A 19102-nucleotide genomic window follows, 5' to 3' on the forward strand; every position below is an offset into this window, starting at 1 on the left:
TGTCACAAACACCTCCCCCACTTTTCTACTACCGAATGCACTGGTTTTCCCTGTAGGGAAGTTTAAAACAGGATTTATCAGCTCTTCTTAGCTTAACTCTCCCAGTAGCAGCAGAATGAGGACAACTAAACACAGGGCTAGTAGGAACTTCATGTTAAATAATGATCAGAGCCACGTAATGCCTAAAATAACATCAGCCACCTGAAGCCCGTTAAACAAACATTACTGATAAGTAAACTGCAATTTGGTTTAGGTTTTTCCTTTGGTAAATAAAAGCAGTAACAATAAGCTAGGTAAGGAAAAATCTGTTCACAACATGAATTTCATTTAGATGCTGTCCCTTCAGAAAAATAATTTTTTAAAAAGAGTATACATATATATATATATAGAGAGAGAGAGATATGTTTTCATTAACTAAAGACTCCGTATCCCTGTATCCAAGAGTGACAGCTGAGAAAACCGCAGATTACATTTAGTCAGTTTTAACATTATCGCACTTTTCCAAAAGGTCCTAGGGCAAAATGGGGAATAGGTAGGTTTGGGGTTTTTTTAAATGAAATTTTAAAAAGAAGGTAAAAATCGATTTATTTAAAGCTCTATACCACTTGATTACATCATGAGGGAAGAATGTCTACCCATCTTTTACTTGCCAGTTAAAATTTAAAGCTCGGTGAAATCTCTCTGAACTTTCTTTGTGCAACTTAAATCACAAGTCAGACTTCAAAAAGAAATAATACAGCAATTACATTGAAAAGCAAAATAATTTGGGGAAGAGAAAGTCATCAGACCAAGAGACAAAGGATTGAACAGAGCTCTAGTTAAGAGGGGAAAAAGTCTGTATGAATAGGGCGGGATTCTTTTCCAAGCAAGCCATGAAGTGCTAAGCTTTGAGAGTTAGAAAGAAGCCTTTCTACAGTAGTAAGACCACATCCTTCCTAGTAAAGAGGTACTCTTTCTTCATTTGCACTTTGCTTCCTTTCCTATTCTGTAATCAACCTATCAGGCAATTATATCTTCCACCTTTCTTTTTGAGTTTGGTAATTCTTTCCTTTCTGGTTGCACAGTTCACTAATGGAGGCAAACAGGATGCTGGTTAGCTATCAGCTGGCCTGTGTAGAAACTAAAACGTGTCTGAAGTATAAAAATTTGAAATGCTGTCTCCATCTGCGTTTATAATGCTGAAGGATTATGTGCAGCTATGAAAGCAATATGACATTTTACCAGGAACAGTTCTCCTTTCCTCTTCCTCTTTTAACATTTTGGTGTCTGCTCAAAGCCCCAATAATACATGCAATTTGTTAGCTTTCGTACATTAAGACTCACTTTTTTGGTTCCCATTTCACACTCCCACGTGTTGGCATCCACACCACATGTATCCGCAGCATGACACTGCTGCCTCTCTCGTTGTAGACCTCCTCATGCCAGAAGCAGCAGGTCAGCAGATCTGTGCCAGAGACCTGGGGAAGGAGAGAAGAAATGAGAACGCAAGGGGAGAAACACGCTGCTTGAAGACAGCAGCAGTTCTGCCCTGCAGGATGCCATTCAACTTATGAGATTACTCTTGGTTGTACTTCTGCTATTGCCTTCCACCAATTCACGCTAACAGAAACTCCAAAGCGTTTAGTGGTTATATGTATGACACAACCATTGTATGGCAGATAAGTGGTCTGTACAGATTTAAATCTATCCCTCATTCAGCATGTTTAACCCTAAATGAGACTAAAGGACATCCTTTAAGATGCACATAAACGCATGCCTCAGTAGGTCCTATATCAATAAATGTTGCAGTGTGTTCTACAAACAACTGTCAAATCTCCCTTCTGTTAAAATTCTGCATTCTTTTACCTCAAACAAGCCTTTACAGACATTCACAGAAAAAAAAAAAAATTAGAAATAGCTTCAATGCCTAAGTGTAGTTTCTCAAGCATGTCCCAGCATATATGTTATAACGTATTCATACAATGAAAAAAGGAGCCTTAGGTTGTAATGTTTGGTCAAGTAGCAACCAATTCTGAGACAAGTGCTTCCACATCTGATTGAGCAAGCAGGAAAGGATGAAGACAACTGGTCTTCAGGGCAGGAAACAGCAGAAAATCTCCCAAGAATGGGTAGCAGCAGAGGGAAGAAAGTGCCCGCTAGATGTATTTTTAAGATATGTACCATTTTAACTGCTTGTTCCACAGAAGTGTCTCGGGCACAGATCCCCATGGCTGCCCCAGGGACCTGGCATTTATCTCTGCACTTGCTGCAGGAGCAGCCGCTCTGGTTACGTGGATGCCAACGGCTCAGGCCCCACGTCGGCCCTTCACACCCATGCTGTGAGGTGGTGGCCGTCACAGAGGGGTGGCAGGGCTGTCCCTGAGCATACCTGGGGCACACACAGGCCAGCAGTGCTGTTGCCATGGTGACCACTGTGACACGCGGGGCCAAGCCCATGGGGACAGCCGTGCCAGTGCGAGCTGCTGGGGTGAGGAGAGGGCAGGGGACGGACAGGGCTCCTGTGGGGGCACCGAGGGGGGACGGGGACCCCACACCTCAGGGTCTGGGCCTGTGCTGTGAGCCCACCTGCACCTCGCTTCTCCTGCAGAGTCAGTAGAGGAGGATTCAGTGGAGACAGTGACTCCAAGCGCTTGCTGTTGATGTGTACCTTGTCCACAAGGAAGGAGAAAGCCCCTGACGCAATGGAGAAGGGTGAGAACAAAGCCTCCCTCCCACAGCCTGGCAGAGCAGCTGTCGGGGCAGTCAGCGTGGGGCTGGGGGTGGTGGCAGGAGCTCCCCAGCTGCTTCAGCAAGCGGGGCCCAGGCTGGGCAGTGGGCACCAGCTGGGAGCCCGGTGCCTGCAATGGCCCCTTCGTCCCCACGGCCTCCAGCCCTGCCCACCAGCCAGCCGGGCACAGACAGAGCAGGTCCCTGGGGGTCACCCCTCAGGGGCGCTTCCCTGGCCCCGCAGAGGTGCTCACTCCCACGGCATTTGCCCTCTCCCCTCCAGCCTGCATGCTGTGTCACCGGGCTGCGGCCGACCCGGACGTCTGTGGGCACAAACTGGAGGCAGACAGGCTCTGTGCCCATGAGTTCTGCCTGGTGAGTTCCCCCAGAGCCCTCTCCAGCTTTCTGCCAGGCAGTCCCTGACACATTTTCCTCATCGGCTCCTCATTTTTTCTCTTCCACAGTTTTTTGCCAACAAGCTTTCTCAGCAAGGTGTCGAGGAAGTCGGACTCAGGGGATTTCTCCCTGAGGATATCCGACATACAATCAACCGGGCAGCACAACAGGTGAGGACCTGACAAGAACAGGGAGATTTGTGCCAGGAGAGGTTTGTGGGAGCTTAGCCCAGACCTCAAGAAAGAAATCCCAGTCCTTCCAACCAGCTCTGGGACAAAAGTCTTGCTTCCAGCAGCTCCACAGAGGGTCCAGCACAGGAGCCTCATCCACCAGCAGATCTGCAGGGTGTGACCCAGCAGCAGCCGCATCCAGTACCCTGCCCAGCAGCGTGGGGATGCTCTGGAGGCCCTGAGGCTGCTGCTGCTGAGGGCTGCTGTGCTCTTTCCAGCACTGCTTCATCTGCGGGGAGAGCGGAGCCGCCATCACCTGCCGGGAAACAGGCTGTGACCGCAGTTTCCATCTGCCCTGTGCCACGGAGGGTGAATGTGTCACTCAGTTCCTTTTTCAGTACAGGTACCTTCTCTCCCCTCCTCGCCACCACCAGGGAAGGACCCAGCACTTCTCATCTCACCCATCCCTCTCCTCTTCCCCCCAGGTCCTTCTGCTGGGAACACAGCCCCAGGCAGACCGTGGAGGAGGCTCCAGAAGATGACACCATCTGCCTCATTTGCCTCAACCTTGTGGGAGACAGAAGGTCCTACAGTGTCATGGTGTGTCCAGCATGCAAACACGCTTGGTTCCACAGGGGCTGCATCCAGGTAGGAGCCATTCCCTTGCCCTGGGACACAGCAGGCGTTCAGCAGCAGCAGGGCCTCACTCCCGCTCCTTGTGTTTCTCCTGCAGGGACAGGCTGTGCGCGATGGCATCTCTCGATTCCAGTGCCCACTCTGCAGAGACAGGGATGCATTTCTCCCAGAAATGCTCACCATGGGGATTCGAATCCCCTTCAGGTTGGTGTCCTCCTGCCCGGCTCCCAAGACAGGAGAGTGCAAGTGCTGTGCCACACCAGGGACTGTCCCTGCAGTCCTGGCCCTCCGCTGTCCCATGAGTCTGGGCTTCAGCTTCCTGAAGGAGGTGGAAACAGGGCAGGGGGCAAGAGCAGGGATGACCTGCATCTACCTTATTGCTGGGGCAGCAAGGACTCATCCGTTTCCCTTTCTCCATCAGCTTGCCATCATGGAACAGCCTGGCATACGGAGCACTAAGCGAGAGGCACAGCCGGTGTGATGCCAGTGAGTGCCTTTGCCCTGGAGGCAGGGAGCAGGTAGATGAAGAGGGGTAAGTCACCAAAGTTCCACCCTGGGGCTCTGCACAGGATCTCTGTCTTGCCAAGGGCTCGACACAGGACCACCAAGAACAAGAGCTCTTCCAGACAATCACAGGCTGCGGTCACTTTGTCCTCAAAGTCATGAACCCGTTTGCTTCCCCAGGCCTTGGCAACTGCTCCTGTGCTGCTCCTGTGCTGCTGAAGGTATCCACAGAGGCTGCTCTTATTTGTGGAACAGCACGGCCATCTGGGAGTGCGACAGCTGTGCTGGCCTGGGCACCGGTGAGAGGCAAAGCACCCAGTGCCCCTGGCCTGGGTGGGCTTGGCAGAGCCTCTGTGCTCCAGGAGGGCTGGGGGCACTGCCCTGGCCTCTCCTGCCCCAGGCATGGGGGGCCGTGTCCTTGACCTTCCTGCTTCCCCTTACAGCCTCCAGTACCAGCCCAGAGCTCGCCGGCCCCACCAGTCCCAGCCAGCCGGAACCGGGGTCCCCCTGCGGCTCTCCATCACATCAGGCCAGCAGCCGCTCAAGCCTCTCTGGGCCCATGCGGGCGCGAGATTGCTCCCGCCGGCCACATCGGGCTGGCAATCCGTACAGCCATCCCAGAAGACGCCAGGAGAGCAGCCGCACTCCAGCACGAAGAGCTAAGAGCAGCACCCCCAGCCCGGGCGCATCAGGGCCTTCCCACGGCTCACAGGCACCAGAGCCCTGCAGCCCCAGCCAGCTGCCATCACCGGCCTCCAGCAGCTCCCCAGCACTCGGCAGCAGCAGCCGCTCCAGCTCCCCCGGGCCCATGCGAGCCCGCTCCCACCTGCGACGTCAGGCCCCAAACCCTTACAGCCAGACTGGACGACGATGCAGGACCAGCCATGCGCCATCCCACAGTGCTGGCCCTGAGCACCCCCCACCAGCACAATAAAGTTGGTTGTTAATCTCTGCACTATCCCCTCCTCGCCACCACTGGAGAAGAACCCAGCACTTCTCATCTCACCCATCCCTCTCCTCTTCCTCCCAGGTCCTTCTGCTGGGAACACAGCCCCAGGCAGACCGTGGAGGCAGCTCCAGAAGACGACACCATCTGCCTCATTTGCGTCAACCTTGTGGGGGACAGAAGGTCCTACAGTGTCATGGTGTGTCCAGCATGCAAACACGCTTGGTTCCACAGGGGCTGCATTCCCTTGCCCTGGGACACAGCAGGCGCTCAGCAGCAGCAGGGCCTCACTCCCGCTCCTTGTGTTTCTCCTGCAGGGACACGCTGTGCACGATGTGCCCACTCTGCAGAGACAGGGATGCATTTCTCCCAGAAATGCTCACCATGGGGATTCGAATCCCCTTCAGGTTGGTGTCCTCCTGCCCGGCTCCCAAGACAGGAGAGTGCAAGTGCTGTGCCACACCAGGGACTGTCCCTGCAGTCCTGGCCCTCCGCTGTCCCATGAGTCTGGGCTTCAGCTTCCTGGAGGAGGTGGAAACAGGGCAGGGGGCAAGAGAAGGGATGACTTTATTGCTGGGGCAGCAGGGACTCATCCGTTTCCCTTTCTCCATCAGCTTGCCACCATGGGACAGCCTGGCATACGGAGCACTAAGCGAGAGGCACAGACGGTGTGACGCCAGTGAGTGCCTTTGTCCTCAAGGCAGGGAGCAGGCAGAAGGAATAGGGGTGAGTTGCTAAAGCTGCACCCTGGGGCTCTACACGGGATCATTGTCTCACCAGGGTCTCTTACAGCCTCTAGTGCCAACTCAGAGCTCACTGGGGCCCCAGCCACACCAGCCAGGCAGAATGTGGGTATTCCACAGCTCCCTGGCATCCAGCACCAGCAGCCCACGCACCGGCAGCCAGCCGGCATCAGGGCCCTTCTGCAGTTCCCCGCCACTTCAGGGTGGCAGCCTGTCTGGCCCCCCTGGACCCATACAGATGCAAGGCTGCTCCCACTTGCAACGCTGAGATCAAAATTAGGCAGCTTAGCTGCTTGGTTGTGACATAAACCACAATTTTCCAATCACTGCCTAAGGCAAAAATGTCAGAGCTGAACTAAACTGCCTAGATTAGGTTGTTTAACTTGACATGTTTATTCCAGCTGAAAGCCAAACAAACTTTCCAACTTTCTAGAGTTTTCTTCATCCATCTTCCTCTTAAAAATCCTGCTAATCAACTATTTTTCTAGCAATTCTACAATAAGGAAGCAAAATTAGAAATGTACACATGCATATATATATATATATACAAACATCCATAAAATACAATTATTATATATTACCTTTTATATATATAATATATAAATGATCATATTTCTAACTATTTGCAACAGTGGCTTTAGGTGGCAAAAGATCTCATATTTATCTATAGATAATTTATCATGATCACCTTTAATAGTCACAGGTAAATGTACTCTGGATAATCAGAGATGATCCTAAATTCTTCATACGGCTTAGCAAAAGTCAGTCCACTGATGTAAATAACAACGAACTTCATTTCTGAGGATGAGCAGCCCTCTGTGCTGCTGGCACTGCTAGGAAAGGATCAGACCAGAGGGGGAAGAAACCAGGGAGAAATGGGCTTCCAGAAAGCAGGAGCTGGCACAGTGAACAAATGCTAAGTCTGTCATCCTTTCAACACCAGGACATGCAGTCGCAGTACAGTTTACAAACACCATTGGTATCCTACCTCGTATTCAGGGCAGAAGAAACTGCTTTTGCCTTGAAAAATTGTCTAATTTCAACATCAGAATAGAGTCAGCAGGTACCTGGAAGGAAGCTGAAAAAAAGAAGCCATTATAAAATATCCCATATGCATTAGTAGTTGTGCTTACACAGCACATGATGTATTCTAATACATATACATTGGTGAAATTAAGGTGAGGCGACTTCTGAGAGAAAAGATATTCAAGTATTTTCAGGTGTAGCAACTCAGGCACTACTGAAGACTCGGCAGTCATGGAGAGTGTGCAGCTCACATGAAGCTCCATTACTGGGGCTCAATCTTTGCGGCTGTCTAGCAGTAAAAAGCCGCATCCAGGACATGAGAATGCACCTCTGTGAGGAGGACAGAAGAGAGAGAGAATGAAAAGAGCTGTCCTCACGTGTGAATGAACAAAACAACGAGTATTCTCCATCTTTTCTCACATGTTTGATTGATAGATAGCAACCAGATCCAGGCACTATGTTCTCTACTGTTTCCTCTACAAAGATATCCCTTAAGTACAGGCAGGCAGCCACCGCGGACAAAACAGCTCAAAAAGGAGCAGAGCAGCCAGAATCTGATGAAGGCCTAGAGGAGTCTCACACAGATGCTTTACTTTAGAAGAACATGACTCACCATGCCACTAAGATTTACAATTTGGGGATTAGAAAATGTTTTGGGGAAAACCACAACCAGAAGTCAGGATTCTGCTTCCCTGATCTCATCCTTAGGACATTTTTACTGAAAGGGACAATCTATTCCCACCTATATGTATATATGTGTGTATATATATATATATATATATATATTTTTTTTTATGTTTAGCAAGTAGAGCTTCACATTATTTAGCCTCTATATCAAACTGTATCCTTTACATTAAACAATGAATTCTGTTACTAAACACCTCTTTCCAGTTTAAAATACTATCCACTAAAAGTCCATTGCAAAATGTCCTAGATCTGCTAGAGTAAGACAGACTAAGTGCATCAAATTGGTCTGTAAATTATGCGAGTTCTATTTTGAGCTTGCCATCATTCATCCTGTTGTTTCAATTTAATTATATTTAGCCTTCGATCCATCCCCAGCAGCCCTAATATTTCACATTTTGTTAGTTTGTCTGCTTTACTCTGACTAGTGACTTACAAAAATAACTACACTTCAGAACATTGCTTCAGAAAATTAACCCTGAAGCAGTATTCACAACCCATCAACACTTCTGTGCAAAAGGAAAAATATCACGAGCACCCAGTTGACAACAGTAGTTGCTGAAAGCAATAGTAGGAAAAAAAGTGTAAACTCAGAAAAACACACATACAGATTTCAGTTCTTAACTGGTTTATAGCCTAGAATACTAATTTGACAGCAAATGCTGTAGTTACTTTATTATAACTCAGATTCATATGCATAAAGCTTTCTATAAAACAAAATATACAATGCTTCAACATTCCTTTCTGGAATGCAGTATTTATCTAGCAAATAGGGATCCTACAGCTTAGGAAAAAGTCTAAATACGCAATTCTTTCCTGAATTCAAATTGATCAGCTCAAATATAAAAGTTCAACATCCCAACTAGCAAAAATAATTGCTGCTTTTTTGTTGTCGATTTTAAACAAACCAGAAATTTCTTTTTCTTTCCAAAGAGTACCAATGAATACAAAAGGACACCACTATAAACTATGAAGAACTCAACACTACACTAGTGGAAGTGACACTTCTGGGTTTGTTCAGTCTAACATGGAAATCCTTTTCATCCACTCCTGGTAAGACAATGCTTAGCAGCATTAGGCTCATAGGACATTAAAGTCTCACTTCAAGTCTTACTTTCACGTAAGACCTAATGTCTTCTGGTACAAATTTTTCTTTTGTTCATTGTTTCTTTAAACTATTTACTTGAAAGTGACAAAGTTGTCTTGGATGTAGCACAGGAAGATGACTTATCAGAATCATCTTTCACACCGAAGCTAGGCCAGCTCAAAGCACCAGCAGAAATGACTTTGTGTGAATAAACATATTTAGAAGGTAACCAGTAGGAAATAGCATCTGATGGTTATATTTTGGATGCGTAAAAACTGGAACTTAACAAATTGAGAGTGCAGCTGGGATCTAACCTGCTATATTTCCCTCAAATCCAGATTTATCATTGCCTCCTGTTGCTAAGTTCAGCTCAGCATCTTGCCCCAGGGTGTTGAATGACACCCTCGAGGTCCTGCTGGAAAAGAGTAAAAGCTTTTTCTCTCAGCTAACCAATAAAGAGCAAGTCAACGGCACTCCAGGAACACCTATTAAAGCCTAACAGAGTCTAATAAAAACAGTTACTTAAATATTAAAGCCATTTCATTGCTAGTGCCTGGAACACGAGAAAGCAGGCATTTCAACTGGTTCAACCCTTTATCAAAGTTTAAAAAGAAAATTTATACTATTTACAGGCATAAGCATAGAAGCACTGAGCTCGCCAGCCTGTTTTATTGCTAACTTCAAAGAAAATTCATCTTTAAACCAATTATTTCTTAAATCCTGCAACTGAAACTGATGTCTCAGCCCCCTACATCAGCGCTACTGTAACCAGTCACTCCAAGGACAGACAGCCCAAAACAAACCCTGGGCAGTCAGAACCATTAGTATCAACTATGGGGTCAGAGTTTATAAATTCTTTCAGGGTGCTAAAAACATCAGAAACACCATTTGTGTTTAGACAGATGTAAAGGCAGAACAGATTATGGGTTTACAAGACTTAACAGAAACAAAGGGTGCAAAGGGAAACAAAAGGAAATCACTACAAATAACGACCTTAAACTTCTCACCGCTGAATTCAAGATAAAAATAAATCCATTCCTAAAATAAATTTGACCTAAACTCATAATTACACCAAAAGTTGCAGATGTTTACTTTCCTTTAAATTGAATTCTAACATCGATCACTAGAGTCAAGGTTCATTTCATCCTTTCCTCCTCTCCTGTTGCACACCATTTCCATCCTGAAAACAAGCTGCCTATATTGCTTCAGTTCAGAGAGGGTTTTTGTTGTGAAAGGTTCAGCTTAGCTGTAACAGCTGTGGGTTGAAGAAATAAAAATGGGAATTTTGGCAGCCCCCAGGGAGAAACCTGCTGCATAGAACTTCATTTTGGATGGCCTGCGGGTGTCCTCACTGCCTGCTCCCTTCCCTTTCTCCACTCACCTGCCTCAGAAATATTCCGCACTCCATCAAGGTTTGCAAGTTGATCTTCACATTTTGATTATTCATCTGAGTGTGTAGTCAAAAGCATTCAAATCGAGGTTCTACTTTATTTCATTCCAATCTGGGAGATTTTTGATTTTTATTTCAAAGATGATTACACCTTTTTATATTTATACTTGTTCATCTAGTTCTTTAAGCCATTTATGGATGTGCTTAAGTATTTTCTTGTTCAGCAAGTCACTTAAATGTGGTCTGTTGACTGGGGAAGCAGTGCTAATTAACAGCCTCGTATCTCCCTTGATCAAATCCTTTTCGTAACATCACATTAACACCATGAATATACATCTGGGTTATTTTTCATAAGTAACTTAACAGGTCTAAAATATGTGTGTGCATGATCTAAGTATCATAAACCAATCGTGCAGTAATCCCTGTTTTTCCTCAACTTACATTCTCCTACGGCCACATCTTTTTCTGTTTGATACACAGTGGATCTTTACAGTAACACTGGCTGTAAACAATACGCTTTTTACGTGAAAAAATTATAGGCAGATGAGTGCATGTTTTAATAGCATGCAGGACTGGCATTACAATTATCCATAGCAGCCTAAGACAGCACATACCCCCGACAGCATTAACCGCGTGAGAGTCTACAGGACAAGTTCATGAGTAGCATGGGAGTTACACACACTGTGAAGGGGCAGATGCTGGTCTCGACCCTACTCAGAGAAATTCACACCATCCAGCATGGATAGGCACGAGGAGTTTGTTCACACAGATGGGAACGCTCCATCCTCTTTCCAATAACCAGGTTACGGCACACACCACTGAGAAGCAAGGGTGACTGGAATGCTGTGCCTGGTAAAAGAGAGGGTCCAAGAACAATCCCAGTACACAGCGCAGTGGCTAACCTCACTCAAAAGACCAGCTAAGTGTTGACCAAATGGCAAAAATTTTAAGTGTATCTTTAAAATTGTTTGCTATGTAACAAATAATTGAAACTTTCACATAATCTAAGAATCTTCCTCTGAAAATACAGAGATGGAAGATACATGCAAAGGCAAGGCCAAGTGTATGACAGCAATGCCCATCGGCCAAAGGCACAGCACCCACCAGGGATTACCCAGTTCCCTTCTGCAGGCAAACTGTAATTAGGTGGCCAGAGAAAGAGAACAGAACAAACCGAGCTATGACACAGCATCCAGAAATGACAGCTTTGCCCTTTGAGCATCCTGAGCAGCAACTTGCTGCAGCTCAACTACGGAATCATAGAATAGAGCCACCCATCTCTTACACCAAACTAAGATCAACTATATCATGCAATTCTTTGTACATTTTCCTCTTAATGATTTTTAGAGATACTACTGAAATACTGCTGTAAACTAAGACATCGTATAGTTTTACTATTAAACAAAAGAATGTAGATAATTTCTTCTGAAAAGCCTAAAGGTCACCTGGGAGCATAACTGGATTCCATTAAGAGTTTAAGTCTCATCATTAGTTTGTCCTTCTCCTTAAAGTCTCCTCTCTGGTAAACTTCTTTTAAATAATTAATTTTAAAGTGTATGGCAATCCAAAATTCAATAAATGTAGCCTTACTGCTACTTACAAGCTGGTTTAGCCTCTCTGGTTTCCTAATTGGTACCAGACAGAAGTAATTAGAACTAAAATAAACACTCTTGCTTGACTTTGCCATCCCTGAAGTGGTCCCTAAAGCTGTAAGATAGTGTATTTCACTGAGGAATAAAAATAAAAACAATAATTGAAATTTGGCCCATCGTTTCATGATATTACATTAGTATAGTGATTTTAGGAATAAAACTACCAAGCTCATCATCTTGAACTATTCCTTCTGCTGGAGGAAGAAGGAGGCAGATTATTTCTAGAGCAGTAAGAAATTTTTCTGAGACTGCTTCACATTGCATCACCATGGATGTAGAGCACATCTCCTGTCAGCACCGTGTGCCAACAGACACCCAGCACAGTGCCTTGACCACAGGACCCATCTGCTCCCCACCGTGCCTGGCTTTGGTTGTATAGGTCCTTCTTTCCTGACGGTGAAAGAGTTAGAACCCGGCATTGTGCAGATAAGGAAATTATTCTTTAGCTTGTGGGGTACAGTCTTTAAAACTAGGAGTTCAAAGAAGCCATTAGTTTCTTCTTCTGTTTCTGAACAGGTACCAACCTCCGTTTGCACAATCAGAAAGTTTAGCCCAGTGTAAGTACGCTGTTCCTCCCCACCTGGGTAGAAACCAAAGTCTTGCCAGGTCCCAGTAACTGCAGGGGTCTCACAGGATTAAGTGCCTTTCTTGGAGAGCTGCAGAGCAAAGCATTCCCATTGCAATCCCAGCTTTTAAAGCAGGGCCTCTAGCTCTCATGATTGCCAGGATATGCCTTAACAGTTGCAATGGTTCACAAAATAGAGGGCAACCAAAAATAACAGTTTCTCATCTAATGACTTTTAAGTGTGCCTCATGTTCTTCGGGTATCTGGTGATTCCAGTAGTGACAGTCATCAAGTTTAACAGGTTGCAAGTGTGCAAGTTTCCTTCCTCTGCATACCTATAAATGTTTTAAGATACTTCCAATTTTTTATCAGTAGGATACACGTAGCATGAATAATTACTTCAGTACTACTTCAAAAACCAGTACTTAAAACTTTTTCTTCACTTTGCAGCAGAGCTGGAAGAAAAATAAATCTGAGCATACTGTCCACTCAAAATGCCCTTCTAGCTCAGCCTGCCAGCTGCTTTCTCCTGAGTCAGCAGGGAACTGAAGGAGACAAGACAGCTTCCCCCTAATAGCTTCAAAAGGTTAACTTGCCTAATTTGATATCCTATCAGTTCACAAGAACTGAGCAAAGAAAGTAGAGGGTTGGCAGGAGACCAACACTTTCTAATTTAAATGCTAACATTTCCAGGCTTTTTAACCCTCATTTTAGCAAGCTGATGGATTTGTTTGTTCCTTTTCACTCTGTCAGTGGATCTTTTTAGAACAACCCCATTTGACATTGGGATCAAGGTGAATGTGTGCATCGGGCAGTTTGAACGTGATGCCAAAGGAACACAAAGACAAATGCAAAACAACTCAAGAAAGACCTAGAAGTTGGAAGAAAGTATGGGGTATATATAAAGATCATTTTTATGAACTGTCATGCTGTTCTGATCACGTAGAAAGTGACATGTAAACAAGGCTACTCATTAGCATAATCTTAGAAGTGATTTAAATGTGATATACAATTAGATTTGTTTACTAATTATAAGGGGACATCACCTAATGATTGCACACAAAGTATTCATAGGAACATTTCATTCTGTTCTTAAAGATATCAATGGCAAAGGACAATCCAAATCCAAAGCAAAGTAGCCTTACATTTTCAAAATTTAAAAATAAAAGGCACCATATCACAGCTCCGCCCCCCCGTTGGAACGATTTTGATCATCTAGAAACAGGGAGCACTCGAAAACACTTAACTACTGCATTTAGACATTTCGTATACTTTTTATTACACTACCAATTATTTTGCCATTTATTTCCTAATAGCCTTTTTTAAAATCCACCCAAAGTGACTGGAAGTTTCAATCAGCAAAGAAACAGGAATAGGGACTCAAGAGTTTGGATCACAGCCAGAAAAAGCAAAGCTGCTGCCATATGTTAAATGTATAGGTGTGTGTCACTGCAGAACTGAATTCAAACTTCCCCAGGATCTGCAATTCCACTTTAAAAAGTGTGGGATGACACAAGATGACATTTTAATACCAATTTCAGTAATTCTGTAATATTATCTGAACAATTACTTTACTGCAAACAAATGACTCCACTCGTAAGTGATGTGTATGAATTTATTTACGCTTATATAACAAAAGTAAGATCAATAGAAGCTCATCAATATAAGCTCAAAAATAAACCCACATTCTGCTATGGGATAAAAAAGGAGGGCAGGAAAAGTTAGGAGAACAAACATGGGAAAAGAAAAACAGCAATTAAAAACCATTGTAGAAGTCGGCAAAATACACTAAGTCTCCAGAAGTGTGGAAAAAAGCAGAAGTGCCAGAAGCTTCATATAATGTTCTAAAAGTCTTTGTTACTCATTTACTTAAGGAACTTTGAAGGTAGTGACAAAACAGTAGGCTATGAATGGGAACCTGAGGTGTGGGAGTGTGCTGCACTGAAAACTGGTCAAAAAAGATCCCTGGCTCTGCCAAGGCTGTTTGGACAGTATATAATCAAGCAACTTTCTATCAATTTGGAAGAGGAAAAAAAAGCCACTTCAGGGAAAACAAAAAAACCCCAACCAAACAAGAAAAACCTACCCGAACAAACGTATGCTTGCTAGCTACCACAGTAAGCTCCAAATAATGCCCCTGTGTAACCCTTTCACTAAAAGTAGATTAAGAAGTCTGGTAGACACTTTGTTACTTAAGAAGGACAATTCTGATTTCGGTAACTGTTGAATAAGGACTTAGTTCTTTCCACTCAAAGAAAAGTCCAATTAAAAAGAAATACTGAAGATTTAATGAGGACAGACATTATTGTTGATCTCCTGTTCCACTGCCATACAAATCCTCTACAAAATCTCAAATCATTAACAAATAGGAAAAGCAAATTACAAGAAGTTCACCCCAGGTCAGCTGCCTGCACCCACAGATGCAGAGCCAGTAAGAAAGTCTTTGATGGAACCATATTCTGTGAAAGGATGCTGGCTTAGCACAGCCACAGCACTTTGGGAATAAAACACCAGTTTTGCCAAAAAAAATTGTCAGGTTCAAAACCCAACGGACTAAACTCCTGAGAACATCAAAATGTTGCAGCATTCCATGAAGGAAACGTGGCAATGTTTCATTTTAAGTAACGCAGTATTAACTTTGTATTACATTACGATAGCACAGTTATCAAAATATTTTAATCGAGGACATTTTTGTCCCTTCATTCATGAAGAATTTGAAAATGAATCGACAGGGATCTTAACTAAAAAGGAGGGAAATATTGAATGCTTCAACTCTTCAGAAAATATATATCAGATCATGTGAACTGCAAATAGCATGTCTCATCTTCCCATAGAAGTAAAACTGCTCTAGAAGCACAGTATACTGCTACTATTACTGTTTCTTCATAGATTAGTTTTTTGTTAAGGGCGAGTGAACTTCACAAATATTCTAAGTCCACAGTATATTTCCAACTACTCAGCATAAATTTGGCCCACACTAACCTGCATTACTTCTCTTCTTCCATGAAAACATTATATTGATCAGGTAAGCCCTTGCTACAGCTACATAGATTTCATTACGATGTATCAAATATACTTTGGATTTTGCAGGCTAAGTGATTCCTAGTGACCTAACACAATTAATCAAAAAAATAAAGATATCCAAAGTTTTCTATTCCAAAGCAATATTACCTGAAGTACATACAGAATGAACAGGGAGTAAGAAATTCAGTTGCTATTTCAGTATATCATCTGCATTGACTCAGCTGTAATGGCAGGAGATTAGGAGACAGCAGGAAGAAATGCAAAAACTAGTTCACTTGAGATGCATTTCTTCACCTAGGATTTGAAAAGAATTAGTAATAATTTTCAATAAAATGGGTATCACTTATGTGATATGTTTCTCATCTAATATAAATTTAATAGTCTTATATAGACCCACTTGAATAATTTGATACATGTCATTCGTATTTTTAAGGACCAGACAATGGAGATGTGGTGGTTTCTCTTAGAACAGATTAACTGTTGGAATTCGGTTGCAGTGAAAGGGTGAACACATCTTGGCTGGTTTTCAGGTTGTGACAGGCAGCAATCTAACCTTGAGAAGAGAGTTCAGCATGGATTTACTTTGCCAGGCCTACAAGGACTCCCATGCCTTGTGGATGACCATATTTTAGAATGTGGATGTGCTTTATGATGAAATAACTCTTGGACAAGATCTCGCTTCTCCCCAGCAAGCCACTCAGATCTGAATGTTTCTTACTTCGGCCATGCTGCTCCAGCCCCTCTTCCTCTCCATTCAACTTACTTGTCCTAGCAGCCTTCTCCAACCCTTATTCATCTCCCCCTTTCACATGCTGTTTTTAAATACTCAACTTATTCCACACAGGCCCACAGAGGAAAACATTCCGTATGAAGCAAGAGCAGACTTCAGACAACTAATGGAGAAAGCAGATGGGAAATGAACTCAATGAATGTCCTCTTCAGAGATCCTCAAGAGGAGCAGCATTTCTAGGAAGAACAGTGCGTCCATGCTGTCCGAGTGACTTCCCAGTACACCAAAATCCCCCGTCCTAGAGGAAGGAGAAGCATCCCACATCTGTTTGACATCATTTCCCATAACAGACTATCACGGCCCTTCTCTTGATTAGCAAATACCACGTAGTGCTTTGCAACTACGTGCCTCAGCCCTTCCTGGGCAGACACTTTCCACTGCAAAAGTAAAGCAGAAAACCCTACACAGATACTTAGGGTAATGATCGTGTCAACCTGACAAAAAAGCAGTTTTCAAATTCTCTTTTCTTTCACTATAGCCACTTACCATATCTGTACCCAACTGCTAAAGCAAAATCATATTTAGTCAGTAATGGTATAATCAGGTGTTTACATCACAGCATGAAAACATGAAACAACCTGGAATGTCATATTTTGTAATATCTGTGGAATGAGATTTTACTTTATTTTTAAGACTACATTCTACTGTTTGAGCCATTTTCTGCATTCTAACACTCCCACAGTGGTACTGAACCATTATGTATAATGGATTCAACAGCAAAGATTACTAAGGCAGAAGTTGCATAACAAATAACATGCCAGCCCTTGCAGCCATCACTGTAATTTTTCATTTTGTTACCTAGCAGAATATACTTGGCATGAGTAAGAGCAACGTATTGCAATTGCAAATATTTCTGTATCAGCTCCTACTAGTGACAAAACACTGGCTTTCTGTTCAGTTTGCAAATGGAAAAAAGAACATTTATGTACTCTGGGATTTTCTGGTACTTGGAAGTATAAAGATTCATCTGTAAGGAAAAATAAGACAAAGAAAACCATAAATGATGCATCAAATACACAACTACAAGTTCTGTTACTGGTGACCAGCAGTTAGAATCACAAAAAATAATTCCACATAGCACTGGAGCACCTTTCATCACAAAAAACAACAAGAAACTCAAGAAGTTACAGAAACTCCATTGACTGGGACATGGCTTTTTTGTTCCATACCAAATCCAGAAGGATGACAGGGTGTCTCAACCGTCTTTTTTACGCATGAAGACTAGAACTGCAAGTTATTTTCAGTTAATTTTGTACAGCTGTTTGTAGACAAGTGCAGGAATTCTGGAAAAAAAAAACCCTGACTAGCTGCTTTGTGCCTCTGGTGAGAGAGCTACGATGTGACTCAAGACTGAAAACAGGAGGAAATGGTATTTTGTTTCCCTAGAATCAATCACTATGGATTGCCTGACAAAATTCTCTGGCACTGGAACAGAAGACAATAAAACAGAACTATTAACAAGCCTGGAAAGCACAGCTGGGGTATACCGTTTTCCTCATGAAGAGAAAAGTTCTCCAAATCCTTTTCATATAAGGTGTCAGAGGTTCACAGCACAAAGTGAAAAAGAGGAAAGACGGGGAAAAAAAAGGAAAGACGGGGAAAAAAAGGAAAGACGGGGAAAAAAAGGTTAACAGAAAACAGAAAGAAAGACAACTTTATACTCCTGACATTGGTAGGAAGGGAAAAACAAAGATCTCACATACATGCTAAGCTGCCACCAGAAACAGACAAAACACAACACATTTCAAAGTGACATGGGTTTTTTTTCGGGAACTTATAAAGATTTTATTTCATCTAGGTAGCATGTCAGTAATATAGAGAGTTAAAATTGTAACGATAAAAACTGATGAGAAGATACAGGTGGACCTGCCAGAGGGCAGCAGCATGTCCAGTTCTGTTGGCGGGGCCGGTTGGGCTTTCCCCTTGTCCACGGCGGCCAGAGCAGCGCTGGGGCCGCCCGCTGCCCTCCCTGCTGCAGGCTGCACACACACCTGCCTCACAGCCGCTGTCCGGCCTCCACCCGCCGGGGATGAGGAGGCTTTGCAAGGCCGACTAAATGAGATGGGAAGTAAAATGAGACAGAAATTAAAGCTGCTTTTCCCAGAGAAAACTTCGGTGGAAAGTGCCATTTTCCAAACCAAATGTTCAGCAAGTAATGAAATTCAGCTACATAAAGTTCCCACCGAAAAAGTTGCCTCGTGGTGATTTAACTGCAAGACAGAGTCTGGCACTGAAGAGATAAAAAAGAGAGTCTACTGGGCATAATTAAGGCCATTTTCTGAAAAGAAGATGGGTGAAACACCTTCAAGAAATGGATAAAACTGGGCATCAAAGAAAGTTTGCTGTTACTTCCATGCCAAGAGGACTGGAAAAGTCTCAGAAAATGATTTGCTAGGTCCGTAGCCGAGATAGATATAAGAAATCATATTAAAACCAGCCAAAATTGTAATCAGGTGGCCCATTTACTATTCCTTAACAAGTTATCAAACACCACTAGATTTGAGGAATTGACTGCACAAACATTCGTAGCTCATGGGAAACATAAAATAAAAAGACATTGGCTTTGATATCACGAGAAAAGTGTTGCCTCATGTTTTCCTCTTTCAGCTCTAGTTCTTCCCAGATGACTACAGCCTTTCATCATCCAACTCTTAACCAAAAGGCCTTGTGGCCCATTTGCCCTTGCAGACCATTTGCCACGGCCACGCAGGTACTAGCAGTCTGCAGACCGGAGTTTCACAGCTCTGGGTCTAGAAGCAGAATGGAATCGCTGATGGAATGAG

The 19102-nt window shown here is 43.9% G+C and overlaps 1 protein-coding gene across 1 annotated transcript; it reads left to right on the forward strand.

Annotated features, from left to right (window-relative positions):
- The first annotated feature begins 2681 nt into the window (after positions 1–2681).
- Positions 2682–7725, forward strand: LOC135991524 (pineapple eye protein-like). Its single transcript, XM_065640216.1, is given in 12 exon segments — positions 2682–2691; positions 2951–3081; positions 3171–3272; positions 3551–3675; positions 3758–3964; positions 3966–4112; positions 4330–4440; positions 4593–4711; positions 4856–5324; positions 5443–5765; positions 5840–6084; positions 7612–7725. Coding segments are annotated over 12 exon segments (2103 nt in total).
- Positions 7726–19102: the final 11377 nt, after the last annotated feature.

The sequence above is a fragment of the Caloenas nicobarica genome, chromosome 8 (assembly GCF_036013445.1).
Source record: "Caloenas nicobarica isolate bCalNic1 chromosome 8, bCalNic1.hap1, whole genome shotgun sequence".
Classification (NCBI taxonomy): Eukaryota; Metazoa; Chordata; class Aves; order Columbiformes; family Columbidae; genus Caloenas; species Caloenas nicobarica.